Here is a 25,358-nt window from a genome sequence, read left to right as displayed (position 1 = left end):
TACTTTCTCCAGGATACAATTAAACACAAAAGCAGAAGGGTTACCTCATTGTCTTACTCTGTTTGGATTTCAGATGGCTCATAGCCCTCTTATGAATTTATCTATTTATGTTTCTTTTATAAAAATGTTCTGTTGTGATGTTTGAAGCTTTCGCAGTGAAACTAATTGTGCTGGTACAGATTAGAGGGTAAGATACTTTAAGCAAAAGAGACTTCTGTCAACTGACATATGGGGAATGCCCAGTGGCAGAACTTGCACCGGAACATCACTGTGTTAGCTAGAAAATGATTTCAGTTACAAAAGGCAAAATGCAGTTCATCCAGTTCAGTTTGGCCAATATCCACTGACCAAGACATCTGATGAAAGCAGTAGGTGAAGCTGTCAAAATACTCTCCAGAACGAATCCTGGCTTTGCAGCCAAGTGCACGCTGTTCTGAGATTCTTTACAGATTAGTACTGTGCACTAGAAATATGTGGCAGAATTGACACCATGAGGGTGGCTCATGGGTCACTAAGAGGACTACCCATGAATTGCGAGATTCTGGGGTTCAAGCCTAGTTTGGCAAGTTTTGAAACATTAACTCTGCTGCAAACATTTAAAATCTAGAGTTAAGGTTCAGTTTTTGTCCCACTTCAATGATCTCTATCCTCACCAGTAACAAAATTTCAATTCTTTGAAAATAAAAGCACTAACAGTTCTCAAATATGTGATGCTGTCACTTTTGAACTAATATTAGTTAGTTAGAAATTTCAAATATTAACACATTTACATAGTTTTATTAAATATTACTATTCACACAAGATGAACTAATACAAGACAGGGATTCTTCCAAGAATATAATCACAATAATCTTATCAGAAATTCCAGCCTGATAAATGCTCTCACTCAAGTGGATTGGTAGCACGTGCATCCAACAGATATTCCCAGCAAAGATAAACAGTGCCCTGACTGATACCATCTCCACAAAGATAAAATCCATCACACAGGTGTTCACACGTCCTTCAGACAATAATGCTCCAGAAAACCTGGTATCTATGCAGCACAGGCATTGACTATCAAAGCCATTAAATTCCTACTGGCAAATCAAGTACCACCAGCTTCACACGCCTGTGGTTGGGTTGGGTAGAGTACGTGAGGCAAGCAAGGGCAGGAAGTGGGAGGGAGAGTTCAAGAAGGGTGGTTGATGGTTGGGAGGGACAGGCAGTGGTTGCACAGGACAGGAATGTGGGTGAAAGAAGCGGGACAGGAATATGGTAGTACAGGCATGGACACCAGGGCCACAAAACTCTGGAACGTTGAAGAGGAGGTGACAGAACAGAGAAAAGGGAGTCTGTGGGGAAGACACTATGTGTTTGAATGCAGGATGAGTGAAATTAGAGTCCTGAAGCAGTGGTGGAGGCAGGTGAGGGGTGTGGGGTTTTGAAAGACAGAGGTCAGTCAGGAGGATTACGGAATTTAAGGATACGTTGCACGGACAACCCGTATCTATGCAATTCAGAGAAGACAGTGTTATGGAAAGGGAGGGGGGTGGACAAAGGATACAGATGGCTTGTGTTGTGAAGCTGCCATTAATATTGATCATATTGTGCTCTTGGCACCATGTTCCATCACTGGGTGGTCGGTTCTACTCTGGGCCACAGTTTGCCAATGACCATTCATTCAGGTGGACAGCTGCTTGGTGGACATGCCCACATAAAGTGCTGTGGAGAAACTGTCACAAACTAGTATGCATTCCTGCTTCTAAAGGTGGCCCTGATTCCAATGGATAGGATAAGCTTGTGATGGGTGTAGAATGTGCACAACCAAGTGTTTGACAGGACTCTGTCTAACCATTATATAGTTTACCTGAAACCTCCCTGTGTCTCCAGGACTCTTCCATGTGTACATCCTTCTTCCTTTATTCTTAAACCGGGTGTGAGCATCAATTAAATTATGCTATGTGCAAAATTCCACCAGGTGGTCTACTTCCGTTTCTTTCCTACAGTCCATGTTCTCATACTACTTACCCCTTTTCTCTTCCTTTTTCCTATCCCTCCATCACTAATTTCCATCTCTTGTAACAATCTGAGCAATTTCATATCTCCCATCATTTGTAATTTCAGTCTCATCACTTCCTGTGGATCTAGTGGCATATAAACATGTGCCTCCTATTTATCTTCCAGGAATTCTTTACTTCCAACTTGGCCTCACCCTTTTTTTGCCACATCCCTTCCCAGGACCAAAGATGCAAATGGAAGGAAGAACAGTTATCCGTAACCTCAAGACAGACCTTGATTTAATCATGCTCCCTGCACACCAACGCTCCACCACCATCTTGATGAACTGGAGTGATTATCTGACAGAAGGCATCTGACTACAAACCCTGCCATAGTGATTCCATTCTGGAAATCCAGCGAAACCACCTATTCTTATTTTCTTTATTCAAATCCTCAGGCCCATCCCAGAATGTCTCCCCTCATCCCAACAACTCTCTCACCCCCCCCCCCCCCCCCCCCCCCCCGTGTGACAATGGTAAGTCCAGGATGGAATAACAACAATATGCAAAGAGTAGATTGTTGCTCACCATACAGACGAGGCATTGAGCCACAGACAGGCACAATCAAAAGGACTCTTTAAGAGGAGATGTGGAAGCATGGGGGGGGGGGGGGGGGGGAGGAGGAAATAGCAGGGGGTGGGGGAAGATGCTGTGCTGCCTGTGGGAGTGTGCAGGGATTTGGTGTGGATGGGATGGACTGCTAGGTGCAGAGTCAGGAGACTGTGCTTGGGGCTTTGAGGGGGGGGAAAATAGAGTAGGTGAAAGAGGTAGGTAGGTGGAGGGCAGGAACTAGCAAAGGTAATATTTGTTTAGATATGATAGCATAAAATTAGGTAGTTCAGTAAAAGCCACTACTCTTACACTAATCAGCTACCCTTCCCTCTTAAAAAAGTTTTCTACTTCACACTAAGCATTTAGTAACGTTATCGATTTCAAAAACCACTATAGCTGTCTTGTATACCTGAAACCTAAGAAACTTGTTCGTAGTAAACATCTATGTTAACCAGAACATAGATCCCCAGGCCCAAATCTGATAAATTATAAAATAATTGGCTAATAAGATACTCTCACTATAGTTTGGAATACACGGGGATTTCCCTATTCCTGTCTAATATTTGTCGCAAGCTGTTACACACTTCTAGCTCAACATACAAATTTTCATTCTACACGTTACACTGGAATGAATAGTCTGTATGGAAACTATCTAGTGAGTGTGCGTATGATTTCTGCTTCTGGTTCAGGTATGTGATTTTTATTTGTTTGGTATTACATAATATGAATCTTCGTAAGACTAAGGGTAGGGCTGTTTGCTGTAAGCCTCTTCCAATACTCTCTTGGCTGTATACGGTATTTATGTTTGGACCCCTAAATCAGTATACGTGTGCCATTAGAAAAACCATCACAATTTAAAAATGGTCTTCTAATATCTCACGTAAATAATTTATGTAGTCATGAACAGGAGCAGACCAGCACAAAACCTTGCACAATGCCATATTTAATGTTTCATCACTCTGAATTAAGTCTCATTGCTGTGGTATCATTTGTCAATGTGACTCCATCCGTGCTTCTAGTTTACATACTAGAATTTTGTGATTCGCACATCTAAGATCTTTGGTATCACAGAAAGTGCCAAAACAATGTCTCCTTGTTTATTTCTATTAGAACTGAGTTCCTGAGGACATAATATTACTATGTACATAAGCATTTGTTATCATCATCATATTCTATTCTAAGTTCCCTTCTCTAACAGTTTTGAAAACAGACATTAAGCATGTGGAAGGAATGGCTCTATATAGGTCATTTGCTTGTTCCACTTTTATAAATACGTTTTACTGTACTATATTTAAATGTACAAAAATATCTCGATTCATTGACTGATTAGAAACATAGTTCAAGAGGGGCATTATCAACTCAGCAAAACATTTTAGTACTGAAATACCATAATTATCAGGTGAAAAACTACTTGTAAGTAACCTAATGATTTTTGCAATTTCCTGGACAGTTAAAGCATTGTGTAGTTTTTAATGTAAAGATGTGGTCAGTTCACAAGTTCTGGCTGACCTCTGCACTTTAGTTATTGTACACTGGTCAACATATTAAAAAAAATTTGTTGTTACAAACACAGGTTACATACATATACACTCACCAATAATCACGTGCATATCACACTTCAGTAAATTCTTCACCACTTCCACTCCAATTCCTCGTGCTCCACCTGTAATAACTGCAACATCTCCTGGCCTCTGCACAAGTTCTGTACAAAGAAACAAACTGAATCAAAGCTTTTAGAATTTTCCACAGTACGAGGGTTGTTTCTGAATCAGTGGAATATTGTACTCTGGCTTGATCACACACAATTACTAACAAATAAAATGTCAAATTATGCATTTCGAGAAGCAATTACTTGATGTTAACATCAAGAAATATTATATAACATGTTTTCAATGTATACGAGACTAGCGAATATTTATATGACAACAGAAATTGATTCTTCTCACTTTAACATTAACAAAAAAGATGTATTTAGAACTTAAGTACACCAGGACTAAAATTTCCAATGGCCAACAAGGCCAGGCAGGCTGAATTCTGCACAACAAATGCTATATGCACGGCAAATGGTTAGTAAGAGAATCTGATTGTCTGCTCTGAATGTGTAATAAGAAAGTAATGAAACCACTATGTTACCTAATTAATGTTGCATTCCAGAGAAAGTAACTAACACTCTGAAGCCGTTCGAAACTAACGGGCATTCACAATTTATAACTCGACGAGATATAGTTTATGTCCCAATTTGAAGAATGATTCTAATAATAACTGCTCAGATGTTTCGAAAACACAGTGCTCAACACATGACACAAAGCACTCAAGACATACAGAGGTCAATTTTAAAGTGAGATACAATAAGAATAACAAGTATGCCCTCCGATTAATTTCTACAGATCCAAAGAAGCCAATTAATGACTCAACAATTAGAAATTTCAGAGAAAATCTTCAGCAGTGAGATTGGGATGAGGTATACATGGAACCTGATGCTAATTTAAAATATAACTTATTTCCTGATACACTTGTAAGAGAATTTGAAAACTGTTTCCCCAAGGAAGTAGATAAATCTAATAATAAGAAACCAAGCAAAAAACCTTGGCTTACTAAAGGAATAAAAACATCTTGTAACCACAAAAGGGAACTGTATCTAACAACAAGAAAGATTAATGATCCAGAAACAACCAAATAATATAAAAACTACTGTGCTACATTAAGAAATGTTATTAAAAAGTCCAAAAGCATGTGCATCATGTCTGAGATTAATACCTCTGATAACAAAATCAAAACAATTTGGAATATTATTACAAGTAAGACAGGGCAACCAAGAGTACAGGATGATGGCATCACCATCGAAGTGAATGGAAACTTGATAAACAACAAGCCGGAAGTAGGAAACATTTTGAATAATCATTTTTTAAATGTTGTAGGGAAAATAGGATCTAAATGTTAATTAGATAAAGCAAGGTAGTTAATGGAAGAGGCCTTACCCACACCATTTGATACAATTGAAATTCCACCCACCTCTCCTCCTGAAATTACAAAGATAATAAACTCTCAAGAATAAAAGGTCACATGGAATTGATGGCATTTCCAGCAGGATAATAAAAGCTTGTTCTCAAGAGATAAGTGGGATTCTTAGCCACATATGTAATAGCTCTCTGAAGGAGGGTATTTTCCTAGATAGACTGAAGTATGCCATTGTTAAACCACTGCATAAAAAAGGGGATACGTCTGATGTCTACCGCCGAATCTCTCTTCTGACTGCCTTAGCCAAAATTCTTGGAAAGTAATGTATTTTAGAGTAACTTCAAACCTTTGTAAAAATAAAGTTTTAACAAAATGTCAGTTTGGTTTCCAGAAGGTTTTTTCCAATGGAAAATGCTATATATACTTTCACTAATGAAATATTAAATGCTCTGACTAACCAGAAATCACCCGTTGGGATTTTTTGTGATCTATTCAAAGGCTTTTGATTGTGTAAATCATGGAACACTTCTAGATAAGCTCAAGTACTGTGGTATGAATGGGACAGTGCTCAAATGGTTTAAATCATTCCTAACTGGAAGAGTGCAAAAAGTTGAAATAAGCAGTTCACATAATATGCAGAAAACTGGTGGTTTCTCGAACTGGGGAACAATCAAGAATGGGGTGCCGCAAGGTTCGGTCTTGGGTCCTCTGCTGTTCCTAATATATATTAATGACTTGCCATTCCATATTCACGAAGACGCAAAGCTGGTACTTTTTGCCGATGATACAAGTATAGCTATCACACCCAACAGACAAGAATTAACTGGTGAAATTGTAAACGATGTTTTTCAGAAAATCATTAAGTGATTCTCTGCAAATGGGCTCTCATTAAACCTTGACAAAACACAGTATATACAGTTCCACACAGTAAATGGAATGACACCACTGATAAATATAGACTTCGATCAGAAATCGGTAGCTAGCGTAGAATATTCAAAATTTCTAGGTGTATGCATTGATGGGGGTAGAACTGCAAAAAACACACTGAGGATCTGCTGAAACGTTTGTGCTACTAGGGTCATTGCAAATTTTGGCGATATACATCTCAGTAAATTAGCTTACCACGCCTATTTTCATTCTCTGCATTCGTATGGCATCATATTCTGGGGTAACTCATCATTGAGTAAAAGAGTGTTCATTGCACAAAAGCATGTAATCAGAATAATTGCTGGAGCTCATCCAAGATAATCCTGCAGACACTTATTTAAAGAGCTAGGGATCTTCACTGTAGCTTCACAATATATACCGGGTGATCAAAAAGTCAGTACAAATTTAAAACTTAATAAACCACGGAATAATGTAGATAGAGATGTAAAAATTGACATGCTTGGAATGACATGCGGTTTTATTAGAGAGGGGGGGAAAAAAAAAAAAAAAACATCATATTGCTAGACGGGCGAAAGATCTCTTGCGCACGTTGTTTGGTGGTGATCATGTGCTCAGCCGCCACTTTCGTCATGCTTGGCCTCCCAGGTCCCCAGACTTCAGTCCGTGTGATTATTGGCTTTGGAGTTACCTGAAGTCACAAGTTTATCATGATCGACCAACATCTCTAGGGATGCTGAAAGACAACATCCGACGCCAATGCCTCACCATAACTCCGGACAGGCTTTACAGTGCTGTTCACAACATTATTCCTAGACTACAGCTATTGCTGAGGAATGATTGTGGACATATTGAGCATTTCCTGTAAATAACATCATCTTTGCTTTGTCTTACTTTGTTATGCTAATTATTGCTATTCTGATCAGATGAAGTGCCATGTGTCGGATATTTTTTGAATGTTTGTATTTTTTGGTTCTAATAAAACCCAATGTCATTCCAAGCATGTGTGTCATTTTGTACCTCTATCTACATTATTCCATGATTTATTCAGTTTTCAAATTTATACTGACTTTTTAATCACCCGGTATATTCACTTATGAAATTTGTTATTAACAATCCGAATGAATTCAGAAGTACTAGCAGTGTACATGGCTACAACACTAAGAGAAAGGATGATCTTCACTACTCAAGCTTAAATCTAACTTTAGCTCAGAAGGGGGTAAATTATGCTGCCACAAAAGTCTTTGGTCACTTACCTAATAGCATCAAAAGTCTGACAGATAGCCACATAGCATTTAAAAGGAAATTAAAAGAATTTCTTAATGGCAACTCCTCCTACTCATTAGATGAATTTTTGGATATAGTAAATGGATAATTTCCTCAACCCCCACAAAAATAAAAATCATGTAATATTTTGTGTAATGTAATATCTTGTATAGACACCTTTTATTAACCTGACACGTTCCACATCATTACAAGGTGTCGTATTCATGATCTATGGAACAAGTACTAATCTAATCTAATCTAACCAGCCACATTCATGACACTGAGCACTCACAAGCTGGATTACACAATGATCTTGGTTTTTTGCACACACACACAGTGTAGGAAAGCTATAAAACCTTTTTCATGATGAAAAGGACAATAACAATTCGAATGATTATATAAATGGCTTGATATTTTCCTTCAATGCTACAATAAAGACAGATGCATATAGGAAGTACATGTTTTGCAGTTAGCAGGCTGTGTGCAATTGCAACTCTCATCAGATGTTTGTGTTATATTGAGAGGTTGGTCTGTGTCAGAGGTCACTCTGCAGGTAAAGAGCTGGGTGGGGCAACTTTGATATGACTGAGCGATAATTTATAATTCTACTGCTGAGAAATCAAAACTCATGCTTGTAACTGTAGAAAATTGGTATAGTCCATATGATAGTGTAACAGATGCTTGGCATACTTAAGTGGAAATATTTCACAAAGGAAGCCATTGCCCTTGTGGAATCCTGTCTGACAAACTTAGAGAATCTGTGTTCAGGGGGGATTGTGCAACACTTCTGCTATCACTATTGAATATCCCATATGGGGACCACAAGAATAAGACAAGAGAGATTAGAGCACATACAAAGGCATATGGACAGTCATTTTTCCCCGTGTCCAGTATGTGAATGGAATCGGATAGAAAATTCTTGAAACTGGTATGAAGTAGCTTCTGCTAGGTACTTTACAGTGAAACTATACATACAGATGTAAAAGAGGGTCACAAACAGTGACATGTGGGTAGTAGAATGTTGCACAGGCCAATCTCTGTCTCGGCCGACCACATAAACAGTTTGGCACCTGCCACTACTGTTCAAAAACTACACACAGCCAACCAAGCAGTACAAGATTAAATGCAATTGTTGAGAGCCCAGAAGAAAATACAAGGGAGTTCAACTTAGATGTATATTTGAGCTGTGCATTTCACTGTGGTCACAGCTGTCTGGTATGCTTCACCGATGAATGCTACAGTCAAATATGATATCCCATCTTGACTCTCGTACATGTTTAAAGCACAATCTTACACACATCATTGACTGAGTCACATCTAATTAATCTGGCCCAACGTAGTTCAAGGGCAGCATCAAAATGATCAAATGGTCACATAAAACAATACTTTGGATGTCTTTGTGATTAAAATCAGAATGAAAGCAACGTTTTCTGTCAATACCTAATGCCATACGGAGAATACAATAACTTTGCTTTGCTTGGGCAAGTGCACAAACACATTACAAAACTGAAACAAACTATATTCTAAAAACAACAGAGCAAAAGCACCCATTGACTCTCTGATGGCAGACCAATGCATTCTGCAGAATTCTTTTTTATATAAAAATGAGTTCTGTGAGAAACAAATAATACACAATTTCAAAAGATGGGTAGTTACTGACACTTCCTTATAGAAGGTAGCAGCCAAGTGCATCGTGTTATTCCGAAAGAGGTGTCCAGTATCTCTACTTCGTGCTCCGCCTGCTTTGGTGAAGAATGTAGGACAATTAACTCTATTAGAGTTATTTGCCATGTATGCTCGAAAACATACACGTAAACTGGTCAATCTCACTGAAATACAGTAGACTTCAACTATTCGACTAAAGGCAGGCAGAGAGGAGAAAGGAGGAGAAACATTGTGGTATGTTGTAATATTTCTTCATGGATACAGATCGATTACGTAGCACTGCGCACAAACTTTCTCTGTAAGCAACAATTCTCACTAGATATTAATAGTTACCTAGTTTGTTGCGATGCCCATTCATAAAATCTTCTACAATTGCTGCCGCTCCAATCACATAGTAATAAATCTCGTAACAAACTGCCTTAAAAATAAGCTTCCAGTTAATAGCCATGGTTTCACTCTGCAACTACACTGCGCATGCGATACTGTCCGCACACCACAGGAGGACGTACCCTCCCTCACAGCTTTCTACTATAACTTTCTCTGTCACCTCCACTTTCTCTTTACTACTTAGCGACAGCTGTCCCAGAGTGCTTCCCGTACCGCCAGTAAACACATTTTAAAGAGGCGGCAGTAATTCAAAGTACTTACTCGGAAGATACCATTTTCGCATCTGCTAGCGCTATCTACTGGGAAAACACGAAACTTCAGAAACGATACTCAGTGTGGTCAAGTCATTGCGTGCAGGTTGCGTTGTGGTCACTAATAGTGTATGATTGAAGTTTAATTTTCACGTGCAAATAAGAGTATCGTGATAATTAGTGCAGAGATTATTTTCATGTTGAGTAGGTCTGTTTATTTGCACTGCCACGAGTGACGGTAAAAGTAGCAATAATAGTGCTGGTGTTCAAAAAATTGCTAGCGAAACCCTGCTGCTTGTTTTGATTGAAAACTGTATCTATACTTCTGGACAGATACTTCTGAAATATGGCCGATACAACTAGCACAAGCACTTCAACGCAACCGCAGGTTAAAGGTTGGGCAACGCTGAAGAAACGTCTGATTGAAGAGAAAGTTGAAGTTGCTTTATGGGCAACGAGAATATTCACAATATTTTTTACTTTTGGGTATTTCGTCCCTATCTTCGGGTACGTGATTTCTTGAACCATATCATGTTGCAGCCAGTAATTTTATACCTAGTGATTTGCTTGTAACCGCATTGCGCTTTTTATTTAAGTTATTAAACGTTATCACATTTGTTGACTATAATTTGCCATTGGAAGTTAGAATGACATTGCTGCTTTTGACCAGCTGACCTTGCGCACACGGCAGAACTGGTTGGCCTAGATACTGCCTACGACTGTTTGTGACTGCGTAACTTTTAGTTGGTGCAACTAATTAAATAAATCAAAACGGCACTGGACCTCTTAGACGTCAGCGACTAGTAATACATCTTGTTTTCAGACCTACTATACTTTTACATATTTATCAATTCACATTTTGACAGTGTTTTTACCTGTAGTTCCATGTAAATAGTTTAAGCTTATCATAGAATTTTTTTCTTCTGCTTACAGAAACGCCTATAATGCATACTATAAAGCACTGATGTCCAATGCTGCAACAAGTGCACTGCGACTACATCAGAGAATTCCTCGAGTTTCATTCTCTAAAGAGTTCCTTCAGCAATTGTTATCAGAAGATAGCTGCCACTATTTGTTGTACTCTCTTATATTTCTATATGTAGCTCCAGTTGGCTGTATCCTTTACAAAACCTTATTTGAAAATATCCTGAAAGCTATTTTTTCTATTAGTTTTTTTTCTATCTCCGATGTGTCATCTGTCTGTGTGTCTCTCGTGTGTTATTTCCTGTAAAGGTGTCCTAGTTTGACCATATTTCATTTTGTTGAAATTTGTATACAATAGACCTAAATTAACTTCTGCCGAGTTTCAGCTTTGTTTGCATCCTGGTGTAGAAAATTGAGCCTTTTTCACAAGGACCATTTTCTGAAACCCCCACAAAGAAATCCTCATGTTCAGCAAGCTGATGTTCCTGGCATAAAAAAAAAAAAATAATTGGTTCATATAGTAATTTGGCAACTATAGCAGCTGATAATGTAGTGAATACACATGTAGGAAAGTTAATCATTCACATATTTTCTGATAGGGAAACATATTGGAACATAATGTTTCCAGTTCATTTTACTTTCTACCTATTCTTTATTATAGAAGCAAAGAAAGGGGTGGGGGGTATCACTTGTATTTCTGTATACCGCACAAAATGTTGTGTTGGGGTGTATTTGCAGGATTGTAGCTCTGTTAGAGCATGTACAATGGCTTGCTGAACTTGAATTTTGTGATGCATTTGCAATATGAAGAAGTGAAAAGGATCTAATACTTACAGTAATTAAATTTTTATATATCAATATCACATTTTCAGGCACTGTAGCACAACAAAAAGAGAGGGCAAGAAAGTCTCTTGGGCAGATACTTAATGCGCGGTAACACAAACTGTATATTTCTAGAATAAACGAGTATATATATGAAATCCACCAAATACGCCATGATAGCTTCGGAAACTGTGAACTTGAGATTGCGCAGTATGATGAGCTTTTGTTATGCAATCCGAGTGCAGGACACTTGTCTAGTTAGCCAATTACAGTGGGCGTAGCAGATGTGATCTATTCAACCAACAACACTATGATTATTTCATTGCACAGACACACAAATTAAAATACATACAGTACAATATAAAAATAAGTAGAGTTATTGCTTCATATCTAATTTTGGGTCTGCTGTGTTTTTCGTCAGGTGTGGTTAGGCTGGGATGTAAGATGACATCTTACATTGATGCGAATGAGGCAGTGACATTACTACACTTGTTTGAGAGAATAAATGGCTCTTTTGCTCTGAATATTGTGGTTTCCATACTGCAATTTCCAAGGGTATAGTACGGCTGGGACATATTAACAGAACTTAATCCTAGAACATTAAAGTTGATGTGGCTTGGGGGGGGGGGGGGGAGGGGAGGGCATTGTGACACTGTTACTGTTACTATGTTACTTAACCACTGTAAACTCTACTACTGTATATTTTATTGAAAGGAAGTTGTAGTTTACAGTTTATTCACTAGTTAGTTATGATTGTCACCAGTGGTATGTCACATACAAACAAATACAACTGCCCTGTTCCACACCACACTGTACTGACAACTGTACTGCTCAAAATGTTGGTGGGAGCTGTGAATTGGTATCAGTTGCAACCATAAATTCTAGGAGGATTTAGTGATCTAGGGTTAAATTGCTGGGAGTGAAGCATGACCTTAATATTCTTTGTCGTTATAAATACTTGGCTGTTATTCTATGAATACGTTGCGATTTCCAGGAGTGTAGTTAAGCTGATTTTGACTGAATATCTCGTGATTCCCTATGGTATTGTTTGGCCAGGACATAAGAGAACGGCTTGAATTGACAGAAAAAATCTGGTTTTGGCGACAGACTGATCTGTAGCATAGCCAGAGATCTAAGTTAGGTTGGAAAGCAACAGTTTTGTTGTGAGTTTGCAAAGCCAACAAATGTGAAACCAAAAAATCTGGTTGTGATGACAGACTGATCTGTATCATACCGGGAACTCTAGGTTAGGTTGGAATGCAACAGTTTGGTTATGAGTTGGCGAAGTGAAATTTGGGAAAAGTAGATGCAAAAAAGGCCATGAAATCATAGGAAATTGGGTGTTCAGTGGAATTCAGCGAGGGTTGAAGAAATGCTTCCTTGAGCATGTTGAATTCCTGGCCAAGGAAGTGTTGTTCACAATAATAAAAAGAAAAGATGCTCCCTGGGACAACAATTGTTAGTGACTTCTTTAGTTCATACAACATTTGAGATACTGAAGGTTTTCAGCACTATAAAGTGAACCATAGTTTGAACTTGGTAGATATGAAGGAGCATCCGATTCACACACAGAACATGGTAGGTTTTCAAGGGTGTCATCCATTGATGTGGCAGAAAGACTAAACATTATGCAGGTTACCTAGCTGAGAGTACGTTCTGTCAAGCACATAGCCAGAAAGAAATATCATATCACCTTCTTGTTGAAGTGGGTAAAATTTATGTGCGCGGTGGAGTTGTAGTGCAATAACATTCAAAGTAATTGCAAGCATGAGTAGCAACTACTATTCCATGCCTTTCAGGGAAATTGGTGCCTTCAGTTTCTTCAGCATTACTGATACGTTACAGCATTGCTTTGATTGGCACTGTACATTTTGTGCATTGCATTGGAATATCTACTTTACTAGTGTTTCGTTCTTAAAATTTTTTCATCATTTGTGTGTTATGCGTTGAAAATATGATGATACTGTTGGTTGATTACATATTGTGTAATGTGCTCTCATTCTGTGTTCTGATTGGCTTAGATCATCACATGTCCTATGCCCAGGTTGTGTTAGAATAGCACATTGTACAGCCCAATCTTGATTTCACGGTTTCCAAAGCTATCGTGCAGTGTTTGGTGGATTTTGTATTTATACTTGCTTATTTTGCAAATAATCAGTTTCAGTGCTACAGTGCATTAAAGATCTATCCAAGAAATGTCCTTTTTTTTTTTTTCTTCATGGTTTGTTGTACTACAGTGCCTGAAAGTGTGATATCGATATATCAAAATTCTACCCTTACAAGAAGTTACAGATCAGGCTGAAATTTGGTAGAACTTCATGAATACCCTTAAGTGCACTTTATACAGATTTCAGCAAAGTTGAAGAGGTTGGTAGGAGGAGCATCATCCACGTTTGGTCACTTGTCACAGAATAATCCCATATCCTTTCTGTATGTACACACAAGATACACTATAAAAGTTGCATATTTAATCTAATCAACTCGAGGTCTGGGGTAAAAGGACTTATTTGCTGTTGAACATACATAATAATTTTTAATAAAGCTTTGGCTTCTTGGGTATATCCTATAATCTTTGAGCTTGAGCACCATTAAATAGTTGTCTTAACCTCTTAATAAATGTTCATTGGAAGCGTTATTGTGGTCAGTGATGACAAATTAAAGAAAGTGTTACGAAGACCAGCTAGTTAACATTTAGCAATAAAAACAGTTATTAAATCTTTAAGATTGTAAAAGCAACATGGCGACACAGAAAAATACCATGCAGTTACAAAAATGATAAGTACAAAACACCATATTACTGTTCTATGTTAAAGCTCTTGAAGCTAATTGCTGGAAAATTTCACAAGTCCAGCATTTCTGCAGATAAGTTAAAGTTCATCAGGCTAGGCATTGAATTATTTGAGAGTCCAAATGTGTGGATACTCAATGTTAGAGCCGTTGACTAACCATTGAAACTTTATTGTAAGTATGCCGAATCGCTGCACAAAAATTTTCAAGTCCTTGAAAGTTGTCCAAAAACTGTCAGTCACCTATAGCTATGACTGACACATCTCATTCAACCGTGCATCCAGTTTTGGACAAATCATGAAGTGACCTGTATGCCAGTATGGTCTCCAATGCAAAGTTGATGTAATCTTCCGTGGCAAAATTCTGAAATTTGTATTTCACTTTCTGGTACTAAAAGACCAGAATTTCACCATCTTTCCTGTGGCTCCTGTAGGTATTAGCTGGTGATCCTTAGTTTTATCGTTATCTGCATTTTCATTAGTGAGACAGTTAATTTACCTTTATTTGCTATTAATTAGTATTCAAGATAATGAAATTCATGTGACAATAGATAGCTGCTCCAGGGGGCTCACCACTCTTTGGTGAGTACATGTGTGGCTACGACGGGGCCTCAGCCTTTGCAGCATTGCTTCCTCTTTCTGTGTTGCAAACCTACACTTTGTCTTCTCCCTCCTCTTACTTTTCATCGGATGGTCCTTGGCACCCTTCCTTTCTGATGTAGTATGTGTGAAACCCAGCACGGTAGCCATCCCATTGTGGGGGGAGGGGGGTTCATCAAGTACCTGTGTTGTGGTAGCCCCCGATCACACTGGGATCGCACTGTTGGTGCCTGTGCTGCACACTCCCCATGTATTCCATGGAGTATGTGCCCATCATGACTGGGGCACAGGAACTCCTGGCAACAGATTGCTGGCCAGGTAGCTGTTGCTGTGGCTTGGTGGCAGTAATGGAGAGAGCCCATGCTCCGAGTGGGTGGCACCAAGACAGATAGTTTGCACATGAAGCAACTTAAACTTTCTCCCGTTGGTGGTCACACGCGCCCTGCGGTTTCTGGAAAAGTCTCGTATGATGCAACAAAGTATGATCCCAACATGTTCCCTTCGCTTGCCACGCCGTTGGAGGGATGCAGAACTAAAGACAAGGAGCAAAATTCTCCCTAGAATACCTGGTACCTGGTCTATACTAGGACTCATGGGGACACCTTTTTGGCCACAAAGCCTTCTTTTTTTAATTTAATTTAATTTTTTTATAGGCACTTCTCTCTTGCAAAACAATGTTGGATGACATCCCTATGTGACTGTGACTCCACACAGAAGTCCCAGTATGGTACAGGGCATAATCTTTAACTGTGCTCTTCTCCTAAAATCTGATGACGAGCTGCAGGCCAATTTAGAACGACAGTTTGTGCACTTCATCTGTTGTGTCCATAGGGGACCAAGGGAAAACTGAGTTCCTACCAGGGCCTTCATCTTGGCTTTTGAGCGTGATACATTGCCAGGAACATAAAGTTTATTGTCTACCGATGTGACGTGAAACCCTATTTTCCTTCTCCTGTGAGATGCTTCAGGTGTATGAAGTTTGGTCAAACGTCTTTCCGTTGCACTCCTCCTGCTACCTGCAGGGATTATGGGCATCCACTGCATGTGAACGTTCTTCGTGCCCCTCCCTTGTCAGTGTAAACTGCAGTGAGCTCCACTTTCCCTGCTCACCAGATTGCTTCATTTTTAACCGTGAAAAGAAGATCCAAGATTGTAAGACCCTGGACAAGATCACATATCAAGAGGCCAGAAAAGAGTATGAGCATCTAAATCCCAGACAAATAGCACAATCTTATGCTACAGCTGCAATGTCATCACTTTCTCTGTCGATGGTGCCTTCCTCTGTTGCGCCTCTTACAGTGGGCCCTCAGAGCCACCCACCGATACCTGCCCCCCAGGTGGTTAGGGGCCCTTCTGGTGCTTCCACCACACCCACTTCAAGAGCATTGGCTCCCCATGTGCCAGGGACACTGGTCCCCATCTCCCATCTGGAGGCACCTCATCCTCCTGTGGCTTCTCTAGCTACCAAGAGGTCCCTTGGGACTCTTCCTTCCTTGGTTCCTGCTGGTCCACAGCCAGGAACCACAGGCTGCTTTCCATTGGACTTCTTGTTCCTCCCCTGTACCAGAAACCAGTTCTGGGAAACCTTCTCAGTCCTTGTCTTCTAAGAAGAAGAAATATAAAAAGAAATCCTCTAAGACAAAGGAAATTATGTGCCCCCCCCCCCCCCCCATGCCACTAGACTCTGTATGTGCTCCCAGTGGCTCCTGAAGCACCAGATCTCCCCAGGCAATGCGCCACAGAATCTATGTCAGTGGATCCCCTGATGTGTCGGCCAGTGGCAGTACATGACCCTTGGTCATAATCTGACACTCGCCTCCCCTCCCGGTCACGTCATGTTCCCACAATATTTAGACACTCTTACATTCCAGTAGAATTGTAACAGATTTTTGCACCACCTGGCTGAACTATGGCAGCTTTTAAGCACATAACCTGCATTCTATAATGTCATCCAGGAATTGTGGTTTCCAGCATATTGGACCTCTGCCCTTCGTTAACTATTGAGGTTATTTTAAGAATCGTACTGACTGTGAGAGCATATCAAGTGGACTTCATATGTATGTGCTGGATTCATATACAGTTACCTTGTGCCTCTTGATACTCCGTTGGAGGCTGTGGCTGTTTGGGCACGGGCACATCAGGATTTTACCATCTGTAATGTTTATCACCCTCATGATGATGATGATGATGATGATGATGATGATGTGTCTCAGGATGTACTGCTTGCATGACTTGCGCCAGGACTTGTGTCATACACTTCTGTCGCCATCATACTGCCCATCCACACCCAGTTTTACTTCTTGTAGTTGAGACGCACCACTTTGTAGGACTAGTCTTTGATTACCGGCTGGCGTGGCTTCCCCACCTTCGCCAACTTAAGCGAAAGTGCTGGCGACACCTTAGTACACTCAACTGCCTCAGTCTCACTCTACAAACCCCTGGTTCTGACACGTCTTGATTATGGGAGTCTTGCGTATGGTTCAGCATCATCCTCAGCATTGCAGATACTAGACACCATTCGTCATTGTGGGGTCTGACTAGCAACAGGAGGGTCTGACTGTTCACCATGCAGAGCCAAATTCCCTGATATTTTTTGCTAATTTTGGTACTATTTTCGTTGTCACGTCGAAGTTGGTTTGGTGGGAAATGAACTGTCAGTTTTAGATTGTACTTGAACCTTGAGGAGATTAGAAGTCAAAAATAATTTTAAAATTCAATAACTATCAATTACAAATATTAGTAAACCGCCAACCTCAGGTTTATAATATTTTGACAAAACTACAAATTTCACAATATCTCATAAAAATCACAATATTCATTATTTCACTAAAAATCACTAATTTTGTGCCATCATTTTTGCAAAATTATCCTGTCCATATTGATTTGTTTGATACTTATTCTTTTTCACAGCAGTTTTCAGATTTCATATTCGAATGTAACTTTTTGTTAGCATTAGGAAATGAAAATTTATGAGCTGCTTGGAGAAAAGTGGTTTCAGGGTGTATTTTGTATGTTTTCAAAAAATAGTTTCACTGTCATAAAGTTTATTTCTCTTAACATTTTTACAGTGATTCTGTTGCCAGTGTTTTTATTCGCAGTGCTTCAGTTCTCACGATACTCTCTGATTTTACTGGATGTAAGTACAAATGCTTTGACTTAATACCTAATAGGTGATAAAATTTGTATTGTCATAAACAACATAAGTAAGAAACTGGTTTGATTTCCTTCCATTTAAACAGGTAATGAGAACGATACAGTGTTTCAGTGAGTATGATGTTCATTTTAAAGGCAATTATTAACAAACAATTCTGCTTTATCTGATTTTTTGAATAGCGCAGTGTTTCTTACCTAATACGTAAATATGAGGCTGGGTACTGACTATCGTTAATGGAAGCTGTGAACTGTCTTAAATGTACTCTCATTTGGAGGAAGGAGGTATATCAGTAGAAGTAGTGCTGCTGTGTTGATTACATACTTCGTAAGATGGAAGAGTGTAAAGGTGAAGTTCTGTGACCATTTGTTTTGTGCAAAGACAAGCTTTAGCTACAAATTGCAACACTCAAAATAATTAACTGCTTTTAGCATTGATGAGTTATGTTTAGAAATAGTAAATGCCACCTACAAAATTCAATTTGATGCAAAAAAAAAAAAAAAAAAAAACAAACCATTACTGACTTCCTGCTCCATAAAACATGCAAGTGCAAGTATGCACAAAAAATTCCCCTCTGTTGCAGGAAGAAACAGCCTTTTATCTTAATCTATATCTAGTGCTACTGTGTGCATTTTTTTCATTTGCTGTGCTCCTGCCAACTACCGTAAGATTCTGTCCTTATCTATTTATATTGAACTGCAGTGAAACTTTTTTCCCATATTAGGTGGCGCCATTGCTTAGCCATATAATCTGCTGTAAAAATGGATAATCTGAAACGTCGGAAAAAGTTGACACTGGTTAAATACCATAAACACACTTTATGCTTATTTTCACATAAACACGCAAATTATAAATTATTTTCTCACAAATTTCAACTAGTGAGTCTTATGTACAGAAGTAATCAGTTGGTATTCGGCCTCAGTGGCCAGAGACAGTAGTTGTGTGTGTGTGTGTGTGTGTGTGTGTGTGTGTGTGTGTGTGTGTGTGTGTGGCGCGCGCCCGCGCGCTTTTTTTGTTGTGCCCACCTGCAAATTCACATCTCTACATGGTGAGTAGCAATCTATCCATTTCGTGATAGTGTCATTATTCGATCCTGGATTTTCCATTGTTTGAAGTAATTAGTAAGCTTTGTGTATTACATACAGCACAATCAGAGAGGTGTTTTACCAACATTAGTTGGACTGAAGTTGTTTCAATTTGGTGTTCCAAGTAAACCATAATTTTTGGGCAGCTGTCTTGTTCCTTCTGGACATCTCAGTGTTTTCAGAGTGAATGCCTACTTCATCAGTTAATCCATCACCATCACCATTACCATTAATCCATCACCATTACCATTACCATAAGTCTCTGTAAGTCCGTCTTTATACAGATGGTTGTGGGACCTCTGATATTCGATATAAATGTCAAAACAAAACACCTGCAGCCGTGTAAATTTCCAGTTGTTACTTTATTGCCACCAGTTTCAGCACTAGATTACCCTACCTTCAGGTCCGCTGATTGACGCATAGGAAGATCCCACCTCTGATCCAGTCAAAATAGGGGCCAGCATTCGGTGACTGGTATCCGTAGATTTCTCCTTAGCATAGCAATCCCTTCAATCATTGCTTTGCTTTCCGACTGTTAGACAAACACCAAAGTTTGTCTTAACAACTATGCAGGTGGAGCAGCTCTTGGGACAAGAGAATGTTTGGTGAATGGGCTGGCCTGGCCTGTGCTGAGTGCATGTGGGATGTATTGGGGAGATGTACTGTGCAACATCCACATGTACCAAAACCATATAGCGGTTGTCAATCACACTGTTGGAGGAATGGGACACCCTACCACAAGAACTAGTTACCAACCTTGCAGCATGGGAACGTGCATTACCATCCATAATGCTCACACACCCTATTAAGAACTATGTCCCACCATTTATAATGTCCAGGGGACCATAAAAAAATCATGATTTCTATCTAGTACAAATTTCATTAAGCTATGTTAACTGGCAATGACACATCATGTGAAAGTTAATGTCGTCCTTAAGTTCTGCACACCAGTTTATATCATAACTTGTCAGTCAAAGCAGCTGCCACTTGCTTCTATAATAAATTACATAGACTACATACTTCACATCACATCATTCCAAAAATTCAATTCAGTCACTTCATTTACCACTTTGTCACATTTCGTAAAATCCATTTGGTGAAAAACATTTTCTTTAAGGAACTTGTATTGTATCACAATTAATTTCCATTACAGACTGTTGCACTCACCAGCTTTAGTACAATACAGTGAATGACCTGCCTTTTGACTGATGAGTACCACATTTTCTTCACAGCATATTGTATAGTTGGTTCATGATGAAAAAATATTCCATTCATTTTACTTTTGAAATAGAGAATGTAGCGTATTTTGGCAGTGTGGCTGCCATCTTCTCATGATCCTGACTATTGGCAAAAAAATACCATTTTATGGCGCTGCTAAAGGAGCCTCAGGCGAAGAAAACAATACTACGTTGCCAACGTCACATGAAACCAAAAACCCTCCAGGGGCTAAGTGTTTGTTTGCTGGGTACAGCCCTGGCAACCTCGGGTTCCTGAGCTGAGGACTGGTAAGCGCTGCCAGTCCTCTTTTCCCATAAGCTCTGTGCATGCTTCAGCAACCACTGTGCAGTGCAGCAGTGAAATGTTGTATGTTTCGGAGAACAGGGGCCCTGGCTTCATTGTCTGGACCACGAGAAAGGTACGCATCTCTATAAAAAGACCATCAACTTCAAAGTGTGCTATGTGCCTATGAGGTGAATGGCTGTTGAGGTAAAATAGGCTCTAGCGGGCAACCTCTAGGGCACCATCGGTCCCCCAGTTGTCTAAGGCCTGCTCAGGGATGCAGCACTCTGCTGGGGCCAATGTTTGTTTCCCTAGCATCTCATGGGATTTCTGTGGAACTGTCTCACCAAACTACTACTACTGACAGGGCGGGAGTACTGTCATATAGTACCTGCACCCCCTCCCTCTTATAAGAGGATGCTTGGTTGGTCACTCCTCCTGAGAAGTATTCTCAGAACCATAGTAACAGGGCACTAGTAAGCCATAACACTTTCATTGTAATCATGAAAACGGGGAGAATTTTTGAGAGAAGATGTCCCATTCTATATTCACAAGGCATCGGAGTTTGTTGCTGGGTCCCTGAAAAGTGTCAAACAACTTTGTAATGGAACATTTCTAGTCGAAACTGCTAATTCAAACCAAGTATCTAAGCTTCTGGAATGTAAGGCCTTAGAAGCGAGTTGCATACCGCACCTAACTTCTACAAAGGCTCTACCTGCTCCAATATTATTATGGAGACGGACCCTGCAAGTTATGTGAAGAATGGAAAACAATGGGCATCACAGAAGCGGTGAACTATATGAGGAGAGCCAGTGTCACATTGGAAAAATCTGCATCATTTATTCCAGAATTACTTGAACACATCATTGCAGACTATATCTGTCTTAAGGGTCACCTGTTTGTTTCCAACACAATGCGATGCTTCATATGCCAAAGATTTGACCATGCCACTATGGTATGTAATGGGAGGGCTACGTGTGGAAATTGTGGAGGCTCAGCTTGCAGATCAGGCAGTTATTGTATACTTCCTGCAAAATGTATAAACTACTCTGGGGATCACCCAGAATGGAGTAGAAAGTATGAGGATTGCAACGAGGAAAGGAAAATTCAGGAGTAGAAAGTCACAAGACTCATACCCTATACTGCAGCTGAAATAGCTTTCAAAGCTTCACAGCCTCTAATTTTTACTACTTCTATTCAAGTACAAGCACGTGCACTTGTTAGTGTGTGGGGGGCGGAGCTACACTTGAACCAGAAATCGTTTGGAAGTCATTGTCGATGGGCTTACAACCTAAGCCACATGCTGCTGCCCACCACCAGAAGCCTATTAAGCTGTCCCTTCAGCTCAGCCAACCAACTCCTCCCTAAAGTAAGCAACACCGTCACCCAAAAAGTAGTTCAAAGTCGAAGAAAGTGCCAGTTAAGCCTTTGGATTGGCAAGCTCTCCCCATCTCAGATCAGGACTTTATTTCTGAGGATATGGACCTTCACTTGGAGCAACTGGAGACCCAGGCACTGACAAACGTTGCCTCTGACCTTCTGGGTAAATTGCTGCCACCAAGGGAGAAAGACAAGACCAACCATTGCTAATCAATGTTTCCCACAAGGACTTCTGTATTGCAGTGGAATTTAAATGGCTAATAAAGACATGTGGAAGAATTACAGCTCCTGGTCCAGGATAAACTTCTACATCTGCTTACAAGAAACTCATTTTAAAGTGTCAACACACCTGCTGTAAGGAGTCACCACCTGTACAGGAAGGACAATATTACTGGAGACAGGCTAAAGGTGGAGTGGCTGTTTTCATTGAAGACAGATTCCATGCCTCACCTGTCCCTCTTACCATGGCCATACAAGCAGTTGCTGCGAAAGTTCTAGCATAGCACCATTTAACATCACTGTGTGTTCCTTCTATCTTCCACCTCATTATCCTTTGGATGCAGATGCACTGACAGAATTGTTGTGGGCACTCCCTCATCGTTGTGGGTGACTTCATTGCACACAATGTGCTTTGGGGCTCGGCTACCACTTGCTCCAGAGGTCAAATTATCAGGTGACTTGTCCAGTCTGAGAATACCTGCCTTTAGAATTCAAGTCAGATGGCACATTTTTCTCCACAGCTGCAGGCACTTTTTCAGTGATTGACCTTTGTTTTTGCTTCCCAGCTATTGCAAACTCAGTTTAGTGGGAAGTGGCTAAAGATTTATGTTCTAGTGACCACTTCCCATTGTGGATCCAACTGCTGCCGTCCCCTGCGGATCCAGGGATTAGAATGGGCATGAGGTATTCCTGCCTGTCATATGAGGTGACTAAAAGGAGTTTCACACGTTTCGGCCTTTATGTGATGGTCCCCTGTAGGGTTTGACCTCCACTCTTCAAAATTTTCCCAAAGAGCAAGCCAACTGCGGAAGGGCGCCTTACAAGGTGCATCGTGTCCATCGTGCATTGCAGTCCCGCCCATTCTCCATCTCTTGCGTGAGGACACCTTATTGGGTGTGTGTTCCACCATGCACTATGCAGTGTCGATTTCTGCATCGACAATGACCATGGACTTCATTGCACCTGATATTCAGCACGGTAGCCAGTCAGTTGAGGTGGGGCTGCCTTGTACCTTGTTGGTTGTAGCCCCCTGACAACACAGGGATCGCTCTGCTGATGCCTGCGCCACTAACTCCCCACGTATGCCAAGGGGTAGATGCCCATCCCCCTGGGGCATCGGGACTCCCAGCAATGGCCATCCTGCAAGGTGGCCTTTGCTGCAGCTGGATGGTGTCCGTGGGGAGGACACCTGGTCACAGTGGGTGGCATCAGGGTGGATGACACACCATGAAGCGTAGTACATCGTCTCTTGCTGGTGGTGAAACACCAGCAGTCTATAAGCGATCACGAGCTCAATTCAATGCATAGAAATATGACCCCAAATCGTTCCCCTCCCTGGCCATACCATGGGAGGAACATCAGGCTAAGGATGGCAGCGGACCTTATTCGCCTCGGTACCTGGTATGTTCGAGAGCTGATGGGGAATCTTTCATGACGAAGCCTCAGTTTTTTGTTGAGCATGTAGAGGACAAGTTCGGGGAGGTAGAGGCCTTGTCCAAAATGAGATCTGGGTCAGTCTTGATCAAAACAGATTCATCTGCCCAGTCACAGGAGTTACTCTCTTGTGACAAGCTGGGAGATGTTTCTGTAACCATCATGCCCCATAAGAGCTTAAATATGATACAGGGTATCATATTTCACAGAGATCTTTTGCAGTCCGACAATGAGCTGCGCACCAATTTAGAATGGCAAAGTGTACATTTCATCCGGCGTGTCCACCGGGGTCCGAAGGATAATCAGGTTGCCACCGGTGCCTTCATCTTGGCCTTCAAGGGTGATACATTAACCGAGAAGGTCAAGGTGATGGTCTACCGCGGTGATGAAAGCCCTATATCCCTCCTCCAATGCGATGCTTTAAATGCTGCAAATTTGGCAGTATGTCTTCCCGCTGTACTTCCAGTGTCACATGTCAAGATTGCGAACGTCCATAACATCCCAATATTCCATGTGCCCCGCCTTCCACCTGTGTCAACTGCAGAGAGCACCATTCGCGTTGCTCGCCTGACTGCAGGATTCTCCAGAAAGAAAGGAAAATCATGGATTACAAGACGCTGGACTGACTAACCTACACAGAGGCTAAGAGAAAATTTGAACACCTGCATCCTGTGCTTATGACATCGTCTTACGCCGCCGCTACAACAGTTCTGGCACCATCAGCTCTGCCAACCCAGGTCAGCTCTCAGAGCTGGAAGACTACACCTGTCTCCTTGATGGTGGGGGCGTTTCCCTCCCTGTTGCTCCTGCACCACCTACTTCAGGAGCACTCCCCGCCCCCGCCCCCCAACCGTCGGGGACGTCTGGCCCCACTATTAAGCTGGAGAAGCGTAAGTCTTCTTTGGCTTCTCTCGCTAGGAAGGGGTCCCTTGGGTCACTCCCTTCCCAGGTTTCTTCTAGTGGGAAAGACAACACCCGCCAGTGGATGAAGAGCCCAAAAGCAGCTGGTCGTGGACTGGGTAACTTTCACCTCTGCTGTCACTGCTGAATCTCCCCCACACAGTAACATTGATGTGATGGTTGAGCAGGTGACTAGCACAATTGTTTCTGCGGCAGAAAATGCGATCCCTCGCTCTTTAGGGTGCCGGAGGTGTAAGGCAGTCCCTTGGTGGTCGCCGGAAGTCTCTGAAGCAATTAAGGAGTGTCGGCGAGCTCTACAGCGGCTTAAGCAGCACCCTTCCCTGGAGCACCTCATAGCCTTTAAACAGCTCCATGCCCATGTTTGCTACCTTATCAAACAACGGAAGGAGGAGTGTTGGGAGAGATAAGTCTCCACCATTGGATGCCATACGTCACCTTCCCAAGTCTGGACAAAGATCAAATGTCTTTTCAGGTACAAGGCCTCAACAGCTGTCCCCGGTGTTATCATAAATGGTGAGTTATGTACCGATGCAAAC

General features: G+C 40.9%; 2 protein-coding genes across 3 annotated transcripts in view; one reads left to right on the top strand and one right to left on the bottom strand.

The window, feature by feature from the left end:
* The window catches only part of LOC126412204 (dehydrogenase/reductase SDR family member on chromosome X), a 67,469-nt gene extending 57,403 nt beyond the window's left edge, over positions 1–10,066 (bottom strand). Inside the window, exons 1-2 of the mRNA XM_050081685.1 lie at positions 9,696–10,066; positions 4,183–4,290 (exon numbers count right to left, since the gene is read on the bottom strand). Of these exons, the coding sequence (XP_049937642.1) occupies positions 4,183–4,290; positions 9,696–9,810 (223 nt within the window). The 5' untranslated portion in view covers positions 9,811–10,066. The remainder of the gene's footprint in view (positions 1–4,182; positions 4,291–9,695) is intronic.
* An 18-nt stretch (positions 10,067–10,084) lies between these two features.
* Positions 10,085–25,358, top strand: part of LOC126412205 (Krueppel homolog 2) — a 54,119-nt gene continuing 38,845 nt past the window's right edge. The window contains exons 1-4 of one of the 2 annotated variants that reach the window (XM_050081687.1): positions 10,085–10,238; positions 10,334–10,507; positions 10,934–11,115; positions 18,201–18,268. In XM_050081687.1, the coding sequence (XP_049937644.1) occupies positions 10,347–10,507; positions 10,934–11,115; positions 18,201–18,268 (411 nt within the window). In that variant the 5' untranslated portion in view covers positions 10,085–10,238; positions 10,334–10,346. Of the gene's footprint in view, positions 10,508–10,933; positions 11,116–18,200; positions 18,269–25,358 lie in introns of both variants that reach the window. The other variant, XM_050081686.1, reaches the window with a different exon arrangement.

Source organism: Schistocerca serialis, chromosome 7, assembly GCF_023864345.2.
Source record: "Schistocerca serialis cubense isolate TAMUIC-IGC-003099 chromosome 7, iqSchSeri2.2, whole genome shotgun sequence".
Taxonomy (NCBI): domain Eukaryota; kingdom Metazoa; phylum Arthropoda; class Insecta; order Orthoptera; family Acrididae; genus Schistocerca; species Schistocerca serialis.
This window is presented reverse-complemented; position numbering and strand designations above follow the sequence as displayed.